The sequence below is a fragment of the Leucoraja erinacea genome, chromosome 6 (assembly GCF_028641065.1).
Source record: "Leucoraja erinacea ecotype New England chromosome 6, Leri_hhj_1, whole genome shotgun sequence".
Taxonomy (NCBI): domain Eukaryota; kingdom Metazoa; phylum Chordata; class Chondrichthyes; order Rajiformes; family Rajidae; genus Leucoraja; species Leucoraja erinaceus.
In genome coordinates this window covers 45602530-45622615 of record NC_073382.1, presented here as the reverse complement: position 1 = coordinate 45622615, position 20086 = coordinate 45602530, and the positions used below count along the sequence as shown (strand labels likewise).

The 20086-nt window shown below is 43.0% G+C and overlaps 1 protein-coding gene across 1 annotated transcript in view; it reads right to left on the bottom strand.

Annotated features, from left to right (window-relative positions):
- Window positions 1–3955: 3955 nt before the first annotated feature.
- The window catches only part of LOC129698045 (protocadherin Fat 4-like), a 36155-nt gene continuing 20024 nt past the window's right edge, over window positions 3956–20086 (bottom strand). The window contains exon 5 of the mRNA XM_055636884.1: window positions 3956–7800. Within this exon, the coding sequence (XP_055492859.1) occupies window positions 6125–7800 (1676 nt within the window). The 3' untranslated portion in view covers window positions 3956–6124. The remainder of the gene's footprint in view (window positions 7801–20086) is intronic.

Below are 20086 nucleotides of genomic sequence, written 5' to 3'. Positions count from 1 at the left end.
TGCTTAAATAACATGAAATAACTATCCTCTCCTCTTCCCATCCCCACTCCCTCCCTCTCCTTACAACAATGTAACAAATCTCTCGCTGCACTGGCAGTCCTCTCTTTGTCTACATTGCCAGGCGGTTTATGTAAATGAGATCCCATTGTGACATCATAGCTGTAACTGCCACTGCAACTTCAAGTCATTTTTCTGAAAGTGGGATTTTGTAAAGTTGAAATTGTGAAAAACGTAAAATATAACATCAATCTGAATGAAACTTGATTAAAAAAAACACACCACAGGACAATTGTGAGTGAGGTGGTCCAAAAATTGTAGTGTTATCGTGTACCATTTTGGTGTAATTTCAGGATCACATACACAGACATCCACACAAACAAGATGAGAGTTTTAGTAATATACTAGACCAAGTGGGATCCGTTGGGACCTGTTCCCATAAAGCAATATTCCACCACTCACCCATAGCCCCCAACTGCGCAGGTGCGGCTGAGGGGTTCGTATTGTGATGCCAAGATCCCCGTTGTGGCGCGAGTCACAGCAACCTTTCCTCAACTGCGCCTCACCATCATGGCAACCCCCCCTCAACTGCGCCTCACCGATCCTCTTCCTACTGTCCTTCACCCCTCCCCCACTCCCTCCCTCACCTCTCCCTTCCTCTCCTTTCCCCTACCCTCAGTCACTCCCTCCCTCCGTAACCCCTCTTCCCTCCCTACCCCCTCCTCTCCCTCTATCCCCCATTCTCCCTCCTCACCTCCCCAACTTTTCCCTCCCTACCTCCTCCTCTCCTTCAATCCCCCCCAGTTTCCTTCCTCACCTCCCCAGGATCTCGATGTAAACCACCGGCAACCCCATTTTCGCCAGCAGGGCGGTGATGAAGTTGTACTTGAGCATCCTGGAGCCGAGGGAGGGGGAGGGCTGGAGGTGGGGGTGGTCGGGGGGAGCCAAACATCCTGGAGCTGGGGGAGGGCTTGAGGCAGGGGCTGTTGGGGGGGAGAGCATCCTGGAGCCGGGGGAAGACTTGAGGCGGGGGCTGTCGGGGTGGCCACGAGCATCCTGGAGCCAGGGGAGTGGGGCGGGGGGCTTGCGGCAGGGTTTATCGGAGTGGGGGGGGGGGGGGGCGGCGAGTGTCCTGGAGCCGTGGGAGGGGGAGGGAGAGGCCAATGGTCCGGGCATGGACACTCCCCGGCCTCGGTCCTCGCACCGGCTCCAACCCCAGCCCAGGGCCCGGGGGCAGAAATTATAATAGAAGGAAAATTACCCGTGGAGCCGTCGGGCTGCCATTGTGCAAATTGTACAAAGGCCGCACTGAGGACCCGTGGGGTGTCCTTTGTGACGCCTGTAAAGTAAAGATGGCAAGTGGGGTGGGGCAAGGGAGGCGGGGCAAGTAGGGGTGGGGCAAGTGGGGGCCGGGTAAGTGGGGGCACTGCTTTATTTTTTTTCAGTTTTAAATGTCAATAACGTAAAATATATCATCAATCTGAACGAAACTTGTTTAATTTATATCACAGGACAATGATGAATAAGGTGGGCCAAAAATTGTAGCGCTATCGTGTGCCATTTTTGCGCAAATACAAACCGGGCAAACAAACGAACAAACAAACAAGATGAGAATTTTTAGTAATATAGAGATGGGCAACGCAGGCAGGTGGGACAAGTGTAGATGGGGCATCTTATCGGCATGGCAAGTTGGGTCTAAGGGCCTGCTCTCACACTGTATGACTCTAGTAAGACTCTATTTGGTAACCAGACCATAAACAATGCAAAGCAAAGTATGTAGTGCAACTTACACAATGTCCACGGTAGATTGTTGCTGAGGTAGGGTTGAAGTTAGAATTTTGCAGGGTATTTCAAGAGCCTGATGGTTGACTGGAGGAAACCATTCTTGAACCTGGAGGTAACGGTTCACCGGCTTCTGTACCTTCTTCTCGACGTTAGCAGCAGGATGAGAACAGGGCCAGGGCAAAGTGTGGCTTTGATGATATCAGTTGCCTTCTTGAGACAGCGTTTCCGGTAGATTTCTTCAATGGTGGGAAGGTCAGTGTTCGTGATGGTCCACGCAATGTCCACCACTTTCTGCAAACTCCTTCATTCTTAGGTGTATTAGTTACCCAACCAGGTCTTGATGTAACTAGTCAGTGTGCTCTCTATCTGTCAATAGAGTATTCTGTGACAGGTGAATCATCTCAAACTTCTGAGGAAGGTTGGTGAGCAGTTTTGTGATTGATATGACCATATATTCATATGTGACCATGGGTGTTGGTTTTCCTTACCTTTGCACACAGCATAGAATTATTACATTCTCTCCTACATTCTGAGCATTTAAACCACTTTACCAGGAATGTAGACCTGCTGCCTATGTTCATCACAAAAGGTGGGGTTGAGAGGCAGCCAACGCACTACACACCTTCCGCTCTGAAGGCATAATCAGGTGCGGCACGGGCACCTTCCTAATGTTTTGCTGTCTACCCATATGTTCATAAGTTACAGGAGCTGAATTAGGCCATTTGGGTCATCAAGACTACTCTGCCATTCAATCGTGGCTGACCCATCTTTCCCTCTCAACCCCATTATCCTACCTTCTCCCCATAACCCAACACTGTTAATAATCAAGAATTTGTCAATCACTACCTAAAATATATCTATTGACTTGGCCTCCACAGCCCTCTGTGGCAATGAATTCCACAGATTCACCACCCTCTGATTAAAGAGATTCTTCCTCAACTTCTATCTAAAGGTACATAAAAGGCCAAAATAAAATTTGGAGAACAGAACTGGAGAACAGGAAAAGGCTGTAGAAATTAGACATTACCAACTCTGCTGGTCTATCTGAGAAGTTTCTTAAGAACATAATCACAAAATGGCAAAAAATGAGAGAAAAATTAGTAACATTTTGACCTCTATATGATTGGCTAATTTTCAGGACCTCGTCAAAACTTTGAAAACTAATTTATTTGATATGAAAAATAACTATTCTTCACAGATTGGAGACTATTTTCATAAACCAGGGTTCATTCGTTTAATCTTCTCCTTTAGCCCTTGATTGGTTTATTTTAGTTTAGGTTACAGCATGGAAACAGGCCTTTCGGCGCAACAAGTCCACACCAACCGTCACTCATCCGTTCATATGAGTTCTATGTTATCCCACTTTCGCATCCATACTCTTACACATTAGTGGCAATTTACAGAGACCAATTAACCTACAAACCCGTAAGGAGAAAACCCATGCGGTCCTAGGGAGAACGTGCAGACTCCACACAAACACGAGGTCAGGATTGAATCTGAGTCTCCAGTGCTGTGAGGTAGCAACTCTACCAGTTACACCACTGTGCCACCCTTGTTCCTGCCTTACACCTTCGCCCCCATCTTTCCTTATATCTTTTTCCTTTTCCTCATGTTTTGCTTTGCTATAAATGTTTTCCCTCAAATGTGTTGTGAATTCCTCCCTTTTGTCCTTTATGTTAATCCGCACACTTGACCCCTTCCTCTGCTTCTGGGTCCTACTCGCTGAGTTACTTCTGCTCTCCTCCCCTTCTTCCCCCATCTCTGAACCATTCTCCTTTCATATTTTTGTCTCGAACACAGGTTCGATCCTGACCGCTTGCGCTGTCTGAGTGGAGTTTGCATGTTCTCTCTGTGACCGCGTGGATTTCCTCTGGGTGCTCCGGTTTCCTCCAACATCCCAAAGACGTGCGGGTTTGTAGGTTATTTGGCATCTGTAAATTGACCCTGGTGTGCAGAGAGTGGACGAGAAAATGGGATAAGATACAACTGTGGTTGGTGTGGACTCGGTGGGCCAAAGGGCCTATTTCCATGCTGATATATAATATAACATGAAAAAAAATAATAGCTGGTGGTTTTATAAAACTACATTTTATGTAAATCCCAAATTATAGTATAATGGAAGCTAATAAATGTTACGTGTATCAATCACATCGGATTTTTATCCAATATCTAGTACATAAAGAACCTACATTTAACCATTAAAATTATTTTACATACACATATTTAATGCTTTTCACATTACAGCAATTGAATAACTTTTGCAATATAGAGTAATCGAACCATTTAGTATGGCTCCAGGCCCTTCAGCCCAACTCGCCCATGCCGACCAAGATGCCCAATCTAAGCTAGTCTAATTTTCCTGCATTTGGTACATATCCCTCTAAACCTTTCCTATCCATATAGCCCTCCAAGGGTCTTTTAAATGTTATAGTAGCGGTCTCAAATGGATTAAAATAAAGTTTAGCCTTGAAGTTCAGTATTGTTATCTGCACCGAGAGATTTTTTTGTAGTCGTGGAGTCACGGTGCAAGGAAACAGGCCCTCTAAACAAACTTGCACATCTTCTGGATGTGAGAGGAAACCGGAGCATCTAGAGGAAGCCCACGTGGTCACAGGGAGAACATGCAAACACCACACAGGTTGCACCAAGGTCATTATCGAACCCTGGGGTTTCAGGCACTGTGAGGCAGCAGCTCTTTCAGCTGCACCACTGTGCTGTCTTTTGTGCATTTTTAAATAAATCAACACATATTTCACCGTGGACTTCAACAACAGTTAAGAATGAACTGAACCTCGCTGAATTTCATTCCACCAACTTACTTATAATTGGATTCAAATAAAAGAAAACACCTCATTGATTTTATAATCTTAGTGAGACAGAAGTCCAGAATGATTAATTTGGGCCTGTAAAATATTTGGGAAAAGATCTAAATGAAAACTATTGCTTGGCTGCTCCAATTACCCCTACAGATCAATTTGCAAATGAATAAAATGGTCACAAGTCAGGAACATTCACAAATGCTCATTTATAATTCATCTGAACATTAATGTTTAATTGTGTAGTGTCTGAAAGAAATGTACTGTTCTTATGGATTAATAGAAAGTTTAGCCTGAAAGTTCAGAATTATTATCTGTGCCAGGAGAAGTTTATTTTAGTCACAAGTCATAAAGTTATACTGCATGGAAACAGGCCCTTCGGCCCAACATATCCATATCCCTCTAAACCTTTCCTATCCATGTACCCGTCGATGTAAATTTTGTTATAGTGCCTGCAGCAGCTACTTCCTCTCGCAGCTCATTCCATACACCCACCACCCTCTGTGTGAAAAAGTTGCTCCTCGGGTTGCTATTAATCTTTCCCCTCGCACTTTAAACCTATGTCCTCTGGTTCTTAAATCCCCAACTCTGAGTGTGTGCATCTACCCTATCTATTCCTCTCTTGATTATATATACCTCTAGATAACCCCTCATCCTCCTGTGCTCCAAGGAATACAGCCATAGCTTGTCCAACCTCTCCCTATAGCTCAGGCCCTCAAATCCTGGCAACATCCTCGTAAATCTTCTCTGCACTCCTTTTTTTCCATTTTCTTTCTTTGGGATTTTGCAAACTAAAGGGATAGCCACATTCCTAGTGGCCATGAGAGGTTTGCAAGAAGGTCCAGACCCAAAACATTCCATTCCTTCCCCAGTTGCTGAATGACCCGCTGAGGTTCTTCAGCATTGTGTTTTTTGCATGGACTTTTGTTGGCCTGCGCAGTTTTTATGGTGGTGCCAGACACACAATTTTGTGCGGCAGTATCGAGAAGCATTTTACGGTCAGCCTAATCAATGATGCACAAATAAACACAGAAAATGCTGGGAATATTCAGAAGGTCAGACAGCATCTTTTGACTTTTGCCATACATCATGGAAACGGGCCCTTCGGTCCACCAAGTCCATGCCGACCAGCAATCACCCCATCCACTGGCACTATCCTACACACTAGGAATTTACAATTTGCAGAAGGCAATTAACCTACAAACTTGTGCTTCTTTGGAATTCACCCAGAGAAAACCCACGCAGTCACAGGGAGAACGTACAAACTCTGTACAGACTGCACCCATAATCAGAATCGAACCTGGGTCCCTGGTGCTGTAAGGCAGCAACTCTACTGCTGCACAATTGTGCTGCTCCTTTGCCCAAAATCATAAAAGATTAATATCTGCTAAATTATTTATCCTACATTATATTTTAGCATACATGTTTTAGTATAAAAGTAATATCTACTAATATTTTCTCCCGCCATTGTATTTCAGTATACCGATAGTTTAGCGTACGTTTTTGAGATATGTTTGGGAATTGTGTTACAGGATTTCTTCATGATCACTTCCTTCAGGAGCACAACATTGATTTTCAATTCCTGGTTCAATTGGAAGTTCAGCGAGATCCTTGAAAATGTCAAGATACATTTCAAAAGTTGGCCCCCAGTTTAAAAATGTTTCCCATTTGTATATTGTGTTGTCATGAGTGGTAGGTAGGATGTTGTTATCTGAATCCTCATCGCTGATAATTTGAGAGTCCATTAAAAGCAAATTAGTTGCATGCCTTTTCAATCCAATCTCCCATTTATCCAGCACCTCATCATCCTCAACAATACATCTCCCGGAATCTCGTTGAGTAGATTCGTCCACGGAGAAATGACTGTATAGTTCTCTTTCATAGTCGTACTCTGAACAAGTGAAAGAACTATGGGAATCACTGTCGGATGAAGGGTCAGAGGTAGGAATAAAGACTGAGGCACATCTACGGGATGAAATTCTCTGTGAAAATTGGGACAGAGAAGTTTCTTGAATGGTGCTCTCGACAGGTTTCTGTAACGTTGGAGCATGTAATTTTTTTACCTCTTCTGCAGATAGGCCCATTGGAAATCTCCTGAGTGCCTGTTTTCCTCTGCTGTTGGTTGTGCCATTGGATGCAAATGTTAGTGTATCTGGCTGAAGATCTCCACTAAAGGACAAGTTGTCAATACCTCCTTGGCTTGACTGGCAGTCATCAAAGTGAACCTGGGGGGAGACCTCCGCCCCATAGCCTGTTGAATGAAGTTCATTCATGAAATGCTGGTGCTCTGTCAACAGAAACGATGAATGAAACCATTGAGATGGATGTACATGAAGGCAGTGTTGGTTTTCATGATGAATTGTTGTTGCATTTTGTTGGCTGGAAGTGATCTGCGTGGTAGAATGGGTGTTTCTATGATTTAATGTTGATGTAAAAGATTGCCCATTCCTGGAGGGAATTACTTTGTGATCTTGATCATTAATGGTCCGGATCGGTTTCTGGTGCTGAGTGTCATCAGTACCCAAAGGAGCTACCCAGCCAGTGTTCTCAGTGGCATAGCTCTCAATGTCATAGTCTTTGTGCCCACAGTTGTTCTTTTTCTGCATCGTACCTGTGGCATTGCTAAACGTTTCATCCACGGCGTGACGATTTTTTTCTGCCTTGATGATGTCCGGTGGCTTTCCATTATCGTCAGAAGTGTGACCTTTTATGTCACAGCCACTATTATGGTCATCATCAAAAGCTTTGTTCACGGTGCCCTGTCGAAATAATGGGCCCATTTTTGTTCCCTTGCTTTCTGAGGTAGTGTATCGACACTTGAAGAATGCAACCAACAGGGAAATTATTCCCAGAGTAACCAGGATAATGACTGCAGTTCTCCACTGTGGAAACTGAACATTGCCTTTCTGACGTGGGAGTTCACAATAAGATCCGGTAAAGTCTGGCTTGCAGTGAGGCAGGCCTTCCAAGGAAATGATGCATGTACCACCATGCGTACAAGGGTCAGGAAAACAGGAAAGTGGAAGACATTTGTATGCCAACCATAAATCAATGCACTTTGTTCCATTTGGACACAGGTTCCATCCACTGCATCCAATCTGGACAGAGACATCACTTGGCTGAACTTTGATCAGGTCATTTGATCCAGTAAATGGCATCACTTGATTATTATACTTTAATACCTTGATGCAGCCTTTAAAGCCTAAAATAAAGGAAACAATAATCAATAGATTGTACATGTAGCGGAAAATCTCACTATATGCAAAATACCCTGAGGTTAAGTTTGAATGCGTGATTAAACAATCTCAGAAATAGCTCAATATCTAATTGAGGGTTAGTGCCATAAACAGAACATATTACGCATACCAAAAGAAGTAGAATCTAATTTCTAAACAAATCTTCCCCATTTGCAGTTATTAATTCAGTGTGCAGCGCAGCCTGTGAACAGATCTGTTCCTGACCCAAGCACTTAGCCAATGAGTAAATTATCTGAATTAATCCAACACACCAGCAGGCACAAAACTCATTTGTGAAAATCTGCATTGATGAAGAAAATACAGATATAACTGCTTTATCATAAAAGAACAGGAACCCAGAAACTGGATGATCAGATGTAATTTTTCTAATCCAGCACCTTTCCATCCTACTTGACGCTGAATTTGTAATATCTACCAGTAGTGCAGCAGGTGGTACAAATAATCTATGGGGCTGCTACAGTGAACAGTGCAATGACCTTTCTAGTTGACCACAACATCACCCACCAAGAAGGACACAGACATCAGGTTTTGCAGAAAACCAGCATGGATATATTTCCCAACTGGATTTGTGATCCTAATGTTAACACAAAATGCTATTTTTTCAACTCCTGTTCGGAGCGACACAGTGGCACAGCGGTACAGCTGCTGCCTTACAGCGCCAGAGACCGTATTTGATCACGTCTGTGTGGCGTTTGTACGTTCTTCCTATGACCAGGTGTGTTTTCTCCGGATACCACAATTTCCTCCTACACTCCAAAGACATGCAGGTTTGTAGGTTTATTGGCTTTGGTAAAATTGAAAGTTGTCCCTGGAGTGTAGGGTAGTGCTAGTGTACGGACGGGGTGATCGGTGGTCGGCACGGACTCTGTAGGCCGAAATGCCTGTTTCCACACTGTATCTCGAAAGTAAAGTCTAATGGAGCCATTATGGATGTACAACAACCACAGAAATAACACAACAGGACCTCCTCACTAATATCCCTAGGGTAAAATGATTTCGTTTTCTAATCTCAATCCATTAAAACAATTGTACATAGAACATAGAACAGTACAGCACAGGAACGCCCCACAATGGTTGTGTTGAACATGATGCTAAGTTAAACTGATCTCATCTGCCTTAGATGATTCATATCCTTCCATTCCCTGCACTTCTATGTGCCTATCTAAAAGCCTATTAAACACCGTTATTATATATATATATATATTATTTTTTTTTTGTTATTTTTGTGTATGACTCAGGAAGCCAATTGTGGGTGCCTGGAATGCTCTGCCAGGGGTGGTGGTGGAGGCAGATACAATTGGGGTGTTTGAGAGACAGAGACTTTTAGATATGCATATACGGTCATAAGGTCATAAGTGATAGGAGCAGAATTAGGTCATTTGGCCCATCTAGTTTACTCCGACATTCAATCATGGCTGATCTATCTCTCCCTCCTACCCACATTCCCCTGCCTTCTCCTTACTGCCCTGACACCCTTACTAATCAACACATGCACAGTAAACCTTTGCTGCTGACAACATGATCAGGGCTCCCGTTACATGACATGGAGGCATATTGTTATCCAGATCTTTAACAACAGAGCATTATAATGTGGGTCGTCAAGGTATTAAAAAAGTAATTAAATTTAAATGTGTGATTATAAAATGTCACGTTAATTGCAATTTAATCTCGCCTGTAAACAATAATGGATGGGATAGAAACATAGAAACATAGAAACATAGAAATTAGGTGCAGGAGTAGGCCATTCGGCCCTTCGAGCCTGCACCGCCATTTAATATGATCATGGCTGATCATCCAACTCAGTATCCCGTACCTGCCTTTTCTCCATACCCTCTGATCCCCTTGGCCACAAGGGCCACATCTAACTCCCTCTTAAATATAGCCAATGAACTGGCCTCAACTACCCTCTGTGGCAGAGAGTTCCAGAGATTCACCACTCTCTGTGTGAAAAAAGTTCTCCTCATCTCAGTTTTAAAGGATTTCCCCCTTATCCTTAAGCTGTGACCCCTTGTCCTGGACTTCCCCAACATCGGAAACAATCTTCCTGCATCTAGCCTGTCCAACCCCTTAAGAATTTTGTAAGTTTCTATATATTTTCAAGAAGCACAAAAGGGAGGCACTTTATCTTTGAGAGGTCTGGGAGAGGAGAAATGTGGGGTAGAGAGGTGGGCTTTAGTGAGTGGGTCAACGGGGAGAAGAGAGAGAGAGAGAGAAGGAGAGGATGAGAGAGGATTGGGGGGGAATGATGCCGATATCACCGATGGCTGTGTTTTGTCTTGGTACCCTTCAGACTGGTCCCGACCCGAAACGTCACCCATTCTTTTTCTGCAGAGATGCTGTCAGACCCGCTGAGTTACTCCAGCATCTGGTGTGTATCTTTGGCATAAACCAGCACCATGTTTCTACAATTAAACAAAGCCTTGGCAGGGGTTCACGTTCCATGGTAACTCCCCCATTTCCGAATATGCCCTCTCTGCCCTTCGATTTCATTCTATTCCCAAACTCTCTAACTCCCCCTCCCAACCCCCCTCCTCTATCTCTTTACCTCTCCCTCTCTTTTCACTCTTCCTCTCCCTTTGTTACTTCATTTTGATGGGTAGGAGTGTTAGGCAAAGTTTAAGGGAGATATGTGGGCAAGTTTTTTTTACACAAATGATGTTGTGCCTGGAATGCACTGCCAGGGTGGTGGTGGAGGCAGATATGATTGGGGTGTTTATGAGGCTTTTACAGAGGCACATCCATAAGCAGTTCAGCTTAGATTAGTTTATTGTCGTGTGTGCTGAGGTACAGTGAAAAGCCTTTGTTGCATGCTAACCAGTCAGCAGAAAGACTATACATGATTACAATCGAGCCATTCACAATGTACTGATACATGATTAAGGGAATAACGTTTAGTGCAAGATAAAGACCATTAAAGTCCGATTAAAGATAGTCTAAGGGTCTTAATTGAGGTAGATTGTAGCTCAAGACACCACACTAGTTGGTGGTAGGATGGTTCAGTTGTCAGGAAATGGAAGGATATGGATCACGTGCAGATGAGAGTAGTTTAGAGTAATTTATCTTAACATTTTATAGGTACAAGGAACCGCAGATTGTGGTATACAAAAAAAACACAGTGCTCAAGTAATTCAAAGGGTCTGGCACCATCTCTGAAGAACATCCACCTGTATCTCTAAGCTAAACTAAACTAAACCACTTGCCAGATTTTGTCCTTCCCCCACCTCACTTACAGCTTTCACCCTCCTACTACAATCAATCAAAAGAAAGGCCCCAATTTGAAACGTTGCCTATTCATGCCCTCCAGAGATGATGCCCGACCCGCTGAGATACTCCAACATTTTGTATCTTGGCATCATGTTAGTCACAGATTGGATAACAATTCCTCTCGTTATGCCAGCAGTTTAGTTTATCAGCTTGTCCTAATCAGTGCAGTCATTATAGAAATAATTTTACTGAGTGGACATTTGGCTTAACTTTTGTAATTTATTTGATGTGTTTCACTGTCATAGTGAACTGAAGGATGAATGTTATTTCTTTGTAATTGGCAGGTATTTGAATGGGAAAAGAAAGCTGTGTAGTATAGTTTAGTTTATTATTGTTACATGTAGCGAGGTACAGTGAAAAGATTTTTTGTTATGTGCTAGTCAACAAAAAGACTATACATGATTTCAATTAAGTCATCCACAGTGTACAGATACAGGATATATGGTATATCATTTAGTGCAAGCTAAAGTCTAATAAAGCACGATTAAAGATAGTTCATAGGTCTCATGTTCATAAGTCATAGAAGCAGAAGGAGGCCATTTGGCTTGTCAAGCCTACTCCGCCGTTCAATCATGGCTGATCTATCTTTCCCTTTCATGCCCATTCTCCTGCCTTCTCCCCATAAGTCTTGACACTCTTATCAATCAAGAATCTCTTAATCTCCACCCTAAAAATACCCAGTGACGGCCTCCACAGCCCATTAAATAGATGTGAGGTCAGGACCACACTCTAGCTGGTGAGAGGACGGTTCAGTTGCCTGATAACAGCTGGGAAGAAATTGTCCCTGAATCTGAAGATGGGTAAACTAAAAACAACCACAGTTTTTCGTGGGAAACATGCAAAAAAAATTCTGTTTGGGGTTAATATCTAAATAGCTCATCAGCAGTAATTTTTTTATGCTCTTATTTTTAAAAGTGTCAATATTTTAAATTTTAATGAAGTAGCTTCCTTCCTGTTATATCTCAGTTTTTTTCACAACTTTGGTTTTCTGTAAACAAAATCTAAATACTGTTTGTGAGAATGTTTCACACCAGAGCAATTACAAGTTCCTTGAGATTGGTGTTGCAGTTATTGTGAATATTGTTTCGTCTTTAAAACAAGTGAAAATTGGAAAATCAGATGCATTTGTCTAGAAATTGGATTTCACTCGTTTTTGGTGGACTTGATCATTGTAGGGTTTTGCAACAAATCAGGTCCAGATCAAAAAAGAACGAGAACATTTTCAAAAAGATGTTTGTCAAAGGATCTGTGAAACTCGATCTGCACATTTTATTTTGTTTGGAGATACAACGCAGAAACAGGCCCTTCAGCCCACCGAGTCTGCAATGACCAGCGGCCCCCGCACATTAACACTGTCCCTCACATACTAGCAAAATTTTACACTTATACCAAATCAATTAACCTACAAATCTATACTTCTTTGGAATGTGGGAGGAAACCGAAGATATCAGAAAACCCACACGGTCACAGGGAGAACGTACAATCTCCCTAGACAGCATCCATAGTCAGAATCAAACTCGGATCTCTGGTTCTGTAAAGCAGCAACTCTACCATTGCACTACTGTGCAGCCCTGGGGTATATTCAATTAAATGCTGCTACCCACACTTTGCTGTGTTGCCTGCAATGAAAAACATCTAAATTGTCCCGCACATCTATATTATTAAAACTCTTTGTCTTGTTTGTGTGTATGTAAAAGTGTGTGTGTCATCTGGGCACATTCTGGGTTAATTCCTATTTTCTTCCAAACGCTAGGCCACAGCCTTCCCATTTTCTACACACTTTTTTCCTCATGGAGGCAATAAACATCTTCCCGTCGCATTTCCACCTATATTTCTGAACTTTTTGATCCTTGAACTTTTAAAAACAGCCCAAGCTCAATCAGTTTTGAGAAAAAAAATCCGACTGATGTCACAATGCCTCTCACAGTGCACCAATCACAATGGGCTCTCAAGCTGGCTGCCGACTGCCACAATGACATCACAATGGGACGTTGCTCCTCCCCTCTCCTCCTCGCCCCTCCCCTCCCCTCTCTTCCCCTCCTCTCTCCTGTCCTCCCCTCTCCTCTCCTCCTCCCCTCACCTCCCCTCCTCTCTCCTCCTCTCCTGTCCTCCCCCTGCTCTCCCCTCTCTCTATCCTCCCCACATCCTGTCCTCCCCCCCTTCCTCCCCTCTCTCTCCCCTCCCCCCCCTCCTCTCTATCTATCTCTGTCCCCTCTGTCCCCTCTCAACTCTCCTCCTCCCTCTCTTCCCCCCCCTTCTCTCCCCTCAATAGTGCGACCCCTCCCCACTCTCCCACCCCTCAATAGTTTTCTACAAAAGACTTCCCTATCTCCCCACAGTATATATTTATTTTTCTAATCAAAAGACTGGTGGAATATTGCTTTGGGGAACAGGTTGCGTTGGGGGACCAGGCCTCCCGTGTGACAGGGACGCAACGAGTCCAACTTGGTCTAGTCTCCTTTAAATTTCTCACCTTAAAGCTATTTAAGGTGACTCTCTATTCTTTGACATTTCCACCCTGAGAGAAAGATTCTAAATGTTTATGCGATCTAACCCTCTCATAATTTTATACACCTGTACTTCTATCAGGTCTCCCCCCAGTCTCCGATGCTCCCAGGTGAGGAAGTAAAAATTTTTGGTTATGAATGTTTCCCAAAATTCACTGATTGGTGTGCATACGTTCTTACAATTACAAATACTGTTACTAACTGCAAGTGTCACCTTGGAGTATTGATCTTTATATTATGAAGATGCAAAGATACTTCCTTTCATTTGACTTGTTAAAGCACATTTTATCATTTAAATTCCATAAACATTCAGACAGTAGTTTCATTAACTATCTAATCAACTTGACAAAAAATTTGATTAACACTCATGTTAAGAATGTGTTTTACTAATTAGTTGTCTCTTTAATTACTTTGCAAACCTGGTAGTAAATGGTAGTAGAATGCTCTTCTGTAGATTTCTAAACACTCAGACAGCAGTTTCATTAACTATCTAATGATCTAGAAAAAAAATAGATTAAAGCGCACATTAAGTATGTGTTTTACTAATTGTGTGTCCCTTTAGTTACTGCTCCTCTCACAAAGATATGCTCTCAAGTCTTTGATATTTCTGTCCAACCATTCCTTATAGCTAATGACCTCTAATCCAGGCAACATTTTGGTCAACCTAAATGAAATGAAAATGATAAAGAAGGTTATTTAATTGGGCTTGGCAGGACCGGCATTGGGTTCTTTTCAGGACTCAATGATGCAAGCGTCCACAATTAATGCGGGAAAAGACCTTTCGTTCTTCATGCCTCACTTGATGCAGAGAACATTAAAATAAACAAAGGGGTTACATGCCAACACCCTGCCGGTAATCATGGATGTGGATCTCTTGAGGAGAAACGCCTACATTTGGGGCTGTGGTAGAGTTGGGATTCTGTCATCAGTCGATAAGTGACTGACAAATTTAACATCTGACTTTAGACGTTAACATAATTTGGACCATGGATAGGAAACGTTTAGAGGGATATGGGCCAAACGCAGGCTGGTGGGACTAGTGTAGATGTGGCACCTGGTTGGTGTGGGGAAGTTGAGCCAAAGGGCCTTTTTCCATGCTGATAGGTCTCTTTAGTTGCACTATGGACTTCAGTTGTGCACCATGGTGGTTCCCTAGAATTACGGATATTAAATTATTCTATTGGTGATTATTATATATTTATATATATTTATCTGTGTGTTATTGTGTTAATGAGTGTGTAATGCTGCAGCAAGTAAGGCTTGTATTGTTCCATTGACGGAACACAGGACAGTCTTGACTCTTGAGGCTGTGGTCATAGTAGCTTTGGTGGGGTTCTCCATTAACTGGTCTATTAGTGGGTCTATTAGAGAGGTTTACTGGTCAACTAGGGGGTCTACCAGTCTACCAGGGTGTTTACTGCTCTATTAGGGGCTCTAATAATCTGCAAGCGGGTCTGCTGGAAGGGTCTATTGGTCCACTAGCGGGTGTCTACTAGTGTATGAGTGGGTCTTTTGGAGGGGGTCTACTAATGGGTCTGCTATGGGGCGGTCCACTAGTCTACTAGGGGGTCTACTAATGGGCAAGGGTACTTGGCATTGCGATTGACTTAAGATGGACAAGAAATACATTTTGTGTTTATCTTCAGTTTAAATCAGATCTGCATTTCCTTCCTACGCATTGCGATTGACTTGTTGGCTAAGTGTTGGAGCCATCATTTGGTTGGGTTTATGGGAGTGTGTGGGTTTGCAGAGTCGGTGTGTGCTGAGAAGCCATGTACAGTGGCTTGCAAATGTTTTCCTACCCCTTGAACTTTTCCACATTTTGTCACGTTACAACCACAAACGTAAATGTATTTTATTGGGATTTTATGTGTTAGACCAACACAAAGTGGTACATAATTTTGAAGTGGAAGGAAAATGATACATGGTTTTCAAATTTTTTTACAAATAAAAAACTGAAAAGTGTGGCGTGCAAAAGTATTCAGCCCCCCTGAGTCAATACTTTGTAGAACCACCTTTTGCTGCAATTACAGCTGCAAGTCTTTTTGGGTATGTCTCTACCAGCTTTGCGTGACTAATAGTTGTCCTGTGGACAGATTCTCCCACCTGAGCTGTGGATCTCTGCAGCTCCTCCAGAGTTACCATGGGCCTCTTGGCTGCTTCTCTGATCAATGCTCTCCTTGCCCGGCCTGTCAGTTTAGGTGGACGGCCATGTCTTGGTAGGTTTGCAGTTGTGCCATACTCTTTCCATTTTCGGATGATGGATTGAACAGTGCTCCGTGAGATGTTCAAAGCTTGGGATATTTTTTTATAACCTAACCCTGCTTTAAACTTCTCCACAACTTTATCCCTGACCTGTCTGGTATGTTCCTTGGGCTTCATGATGCTGTTTGTTCACTAATGTTCTCTAACAAACCTCTGAGGCCTTCACAGAACAGCTGTATTTATACTGAGATTAGATTACACACAAGTGCACTCTATTTACTAATTAGGTGACTTCTGAAGGCAATTGGTTGCACTTGATTTTATTTAGGGGTATCAGAGTAAAGGGGGCTGAACACTTTTGCACGCCACACTTTTCAGTTTTTTATTTGTAAAAAAATTTGAAAACCATGTATCATTTTCCTTCCACTTCACAATTATGCGCCACTTTGTGTTGGTCTATCACATAAAATCCCAATTAAATACATTTACGTTTGTGGTTGTAACGTGACAAAATGTGGAAAAGTTCAGGGGTATGAAAACGTTTGCAAGCCACTGTAACTGGCTCTATTGCCCGAGACTTGTTTAGGCAGGCTTGTTTTAAGTAAAGACACAAAGTGCTGGCTTAACACAACGAGGCAGGCAGGATCTCCAGAGAACATGGATAGATGGCATTTCGGTTTGGGACCCTGATTAGACAATAGACAATAGACAATGGGTGCAGGAGTAGGCCATTCGGCCCTTTGAGCCAGCACCGCCATTCAATGTGACCATGGCTGATCATCCACAATCAATACTCTGTTCCTGCCTTCCCTCCATATCCCTTAACTCCGCTATCCTTAAGCGCTCTATTTAACTCTCTCTTGAAAGCATCCAGAGAACCAGCCTCCACTGCCCTCTGAAGCAGAGAATTCCATACATTCACAACTCTCTGTGTGAAAAAGTTTTTCCTCATCTCCGTTCTAAATGGTTTACCACTTAGTATTAAACTATGGCCCCTGGTTCTGGACTCCCCCAACATTGGGAACATATTTCCTTGCTCTAGCATGTCCAAACCCTTAATAATCTTATATGTTTCAATAAGATCCCCTCTCATCCTTCTATATTGCAGAGTATACAAGCCCAGCTGTTCCAATCTATCAACATATGACAGTCCCGCCATCCCGGGAATTAACCTCGTGAACTTACGCTGCTCTCCCTCAATGGCAAGAATGTCCTTCCTCAAGTTTGGAGACAAAAACTGCACACAATACTCCAGGTGTGGTCTCACTAGAACCCTGTACTACTGCAGGAGGACCTCTTTGCTCCTATACTCAACTCCTCATGTTATGAAGGCCAACATGCCATTCGCCTGTTGTACCTGCATGCCTTCATTTCAGTGACTGATGAACCAGGACCCCAGATCCCGTTGTACTTCCCCTTTTCCCAACTTGGTACCATTTAGATAATAATCTGCCCTCCTGTTTTTGCCACCAAAGTGGATAACCTCACATTTATCCACATTAAACTGCATCTGCATGCATCTGCCCACTCACACAACCTGTCCAAGTCACCCTGCATCCTCATAGCATCCATGTGCTCTATTTTTGCCCACTAATCTCCTATGTGGGACCTTATCAAATGCTTTCTGAAAGTCCAGATACACCACATCCACTGGCTCTCCCTTGTCTATCATCCCGGTAACATTCTCAAAAAATTCCAGAAGATTAGTCAAGCATGATTTCCCCTTCGTAAATCCATGCTGACTCGGACCGATCCTGTTACTGCTATCCAAATGTGCTGCTATTTCATCTTTTATTATTGACTCCAGCATCTTCCCCACCATCGATGTCAGGCTAACTGGTCTATAATTCCCTGTGTTCTCTCTGCCGCCCTTCTTAAAGATTGGGATAACATTAGCTACCCTCCAATCCACAGGAACTGATTCTGAATCTATAGAATATTGGAAAATGATCACCAATGCGTCCACAATTTCTAGAGCCACTTCCTTAAGTACCCTGGGATGCAGACCATCTGGCCCTGGGGATTTATCAGCCTTCAGTCCCCCATCAGTCTACCCAACACATTTCCAGTCTAATATGAATCTCCTTCAGTTCCTCCGCCACCCTAGATCCTCTGGCCACTAGTACATCTGGGAGATTGTTTGTGTCCTCCTTAGTGAAGACGGGTCCAAAGTATCTGTTCAACTCATCTGTCATTTCCTTGTTCCCCATAATAAATTCACCCTTTTCAGTCTTCAAGGGTCCAACTTTGGCCTTAACTAGTTTTTTTCTCTTCCCAAACCTAAAAAAGTTTTTACTATCCTCCTTTATATTCTTGGCTAGCTTAACTTCGTACCTCATCTTTTCTCCCCGTATTGCCTTTTTAGTTATCTTCTGCTGCTCTTTAAAAGTAACCCAATCCTCTGGTTTCCCGCTCATCTTTGCTATGTTATATTTCTTCTCTTTTATTTTTATACCATCCCTGACTTTCCTTGTCATCCACAGTTTCCCCTTACTCCCCTTGGAATCTTTCTTCCTCTTTGGAATGAACCGATCCTGCACCTTCTGTATTATTCCCAGAAATACCTGCCATTGTTGTTCCACTGTCATCCCTGCTAGGGTACCTTTCCAGTCAACTTTGGCCAACTCCTCCCTCATGGCTCCATAGTCCCCTTTGCTCAACTGTATTAGCGACACCTCCGGTTTACCCTTCTCCCTCTCAAATTGTAGATTAAAACTTATCATATTATGGTTCAAAGGTTACAGGGAGAAGGCAAGTGAATGGGGTTGAGAGGGAAAATAGTAAGATTAAACGAGAACTTACCAGTTTGTAGTTTGATCTTTATTTTATGAGGAGTAACGTTGAGGGAATACGTGAAGAACCCCGCTAGGACGCATGCGTGTCATTCTTCAAAGCGCGGTGTGGAATCACAGATAACTGTAATGACTAAACATAGTAAGATTAGAGAAGAGATACCAGTTGAGTATATGATCAAGGGTGGGAGTGGAGGGCACATATTCCCTCAACGTTACTCCTCATAAAATAAAGATCAAACTTCAAACTGGTAAGTTCTCGTTTAATCTTACTATTTTACTTCGGAGTCACGTGAGTGACTACGTGAAGATTTTAAAGCTCTGTGATTTCATGCCGTGGAACGAGTCCATGCCTCACATCTGCCTTGATTGTGGGGAGAATAGTGTTAACATCATTAGATATCAATACGATATTGAAACAACGTAAAAAAATGTATTAACTCCAAATCACAGCCCCTATTTATGGTGTAAAATCATATTACAGAACTTAGAAGTGTTTCTGCAAATGTTCCAAGTTCTATGACCGGTTTATTATAAAATCGTTGGAATGTTCTTTCCGTTGACCATCCTGCAGTCTTGAGGATTTGGTCCATAGGAACATCCAACTGTATTGCTGCTGATGTAGCTGCAGCCCTGGTGGAGTGAGGTTTAAAAATGTTAGTATCTACTCCTGCCTTTATTAGGACCTGTTTTAGCCATCGTGAGATGGTCTGGACTGTCACTTTTTTGTGTGGCTGTTTGTGGTTGATTAACAGTGCCATTTCTTTCCCTCTGATGATTCTTGTCTGTTCCATGTATAATAGTAAGTGAGTTACTATACAGAGGCGATCATCCGTCGGGTAGGCCCTGAATTCTATTTTTTGCCCTGCTGTTCCCTGTATCTTCTGTTTAATTAATTCATGGATATAAAAAGTCAAATTCCCAGATGAAATAGTCAAGTTGTCCAGCCTTAGTTTTTGTAGCGACTGGACCCTTTGTGCCGTGACCAAAGCCATCAGCATGACCATTTTCATGGTTAGTTTCTGTAGGGACAGAGCTGTAGGTGGAGACCAGCTTCTCAACATGGTCAATACAATGCTCACATCCCAAATTTGGGTGTACCTGGTTCTTGGGGGATTCGTATTGAAAATGCCCCTCATGAGTTTGGTTACCAGGGGGTGTGTCCCTACAGAATGCCGCTCTGTTCCTTGCCACAGGTAGTTTGACAGAGCACTTCTGGCATAGTTGATGGCACTATAGCTGAGCCCCTCATCGTAGTGTAGGCTGGCCAGAAATTCCAGAACAGACGGAATGTTGTTTCATCTGTGGTTCAGGTTATTGTCATGACAGTACTTCCCCCATTTCTTGATGTGCACCAAGTACTGTTTTTTGGTGGACTGTCTGTGGGCCGATGCAATCATGTCCATTGTTCGGTCCGTCAGTCCCAGGTGTTGTAGTGGCGCTTTCAAACTCTACAAATCAAT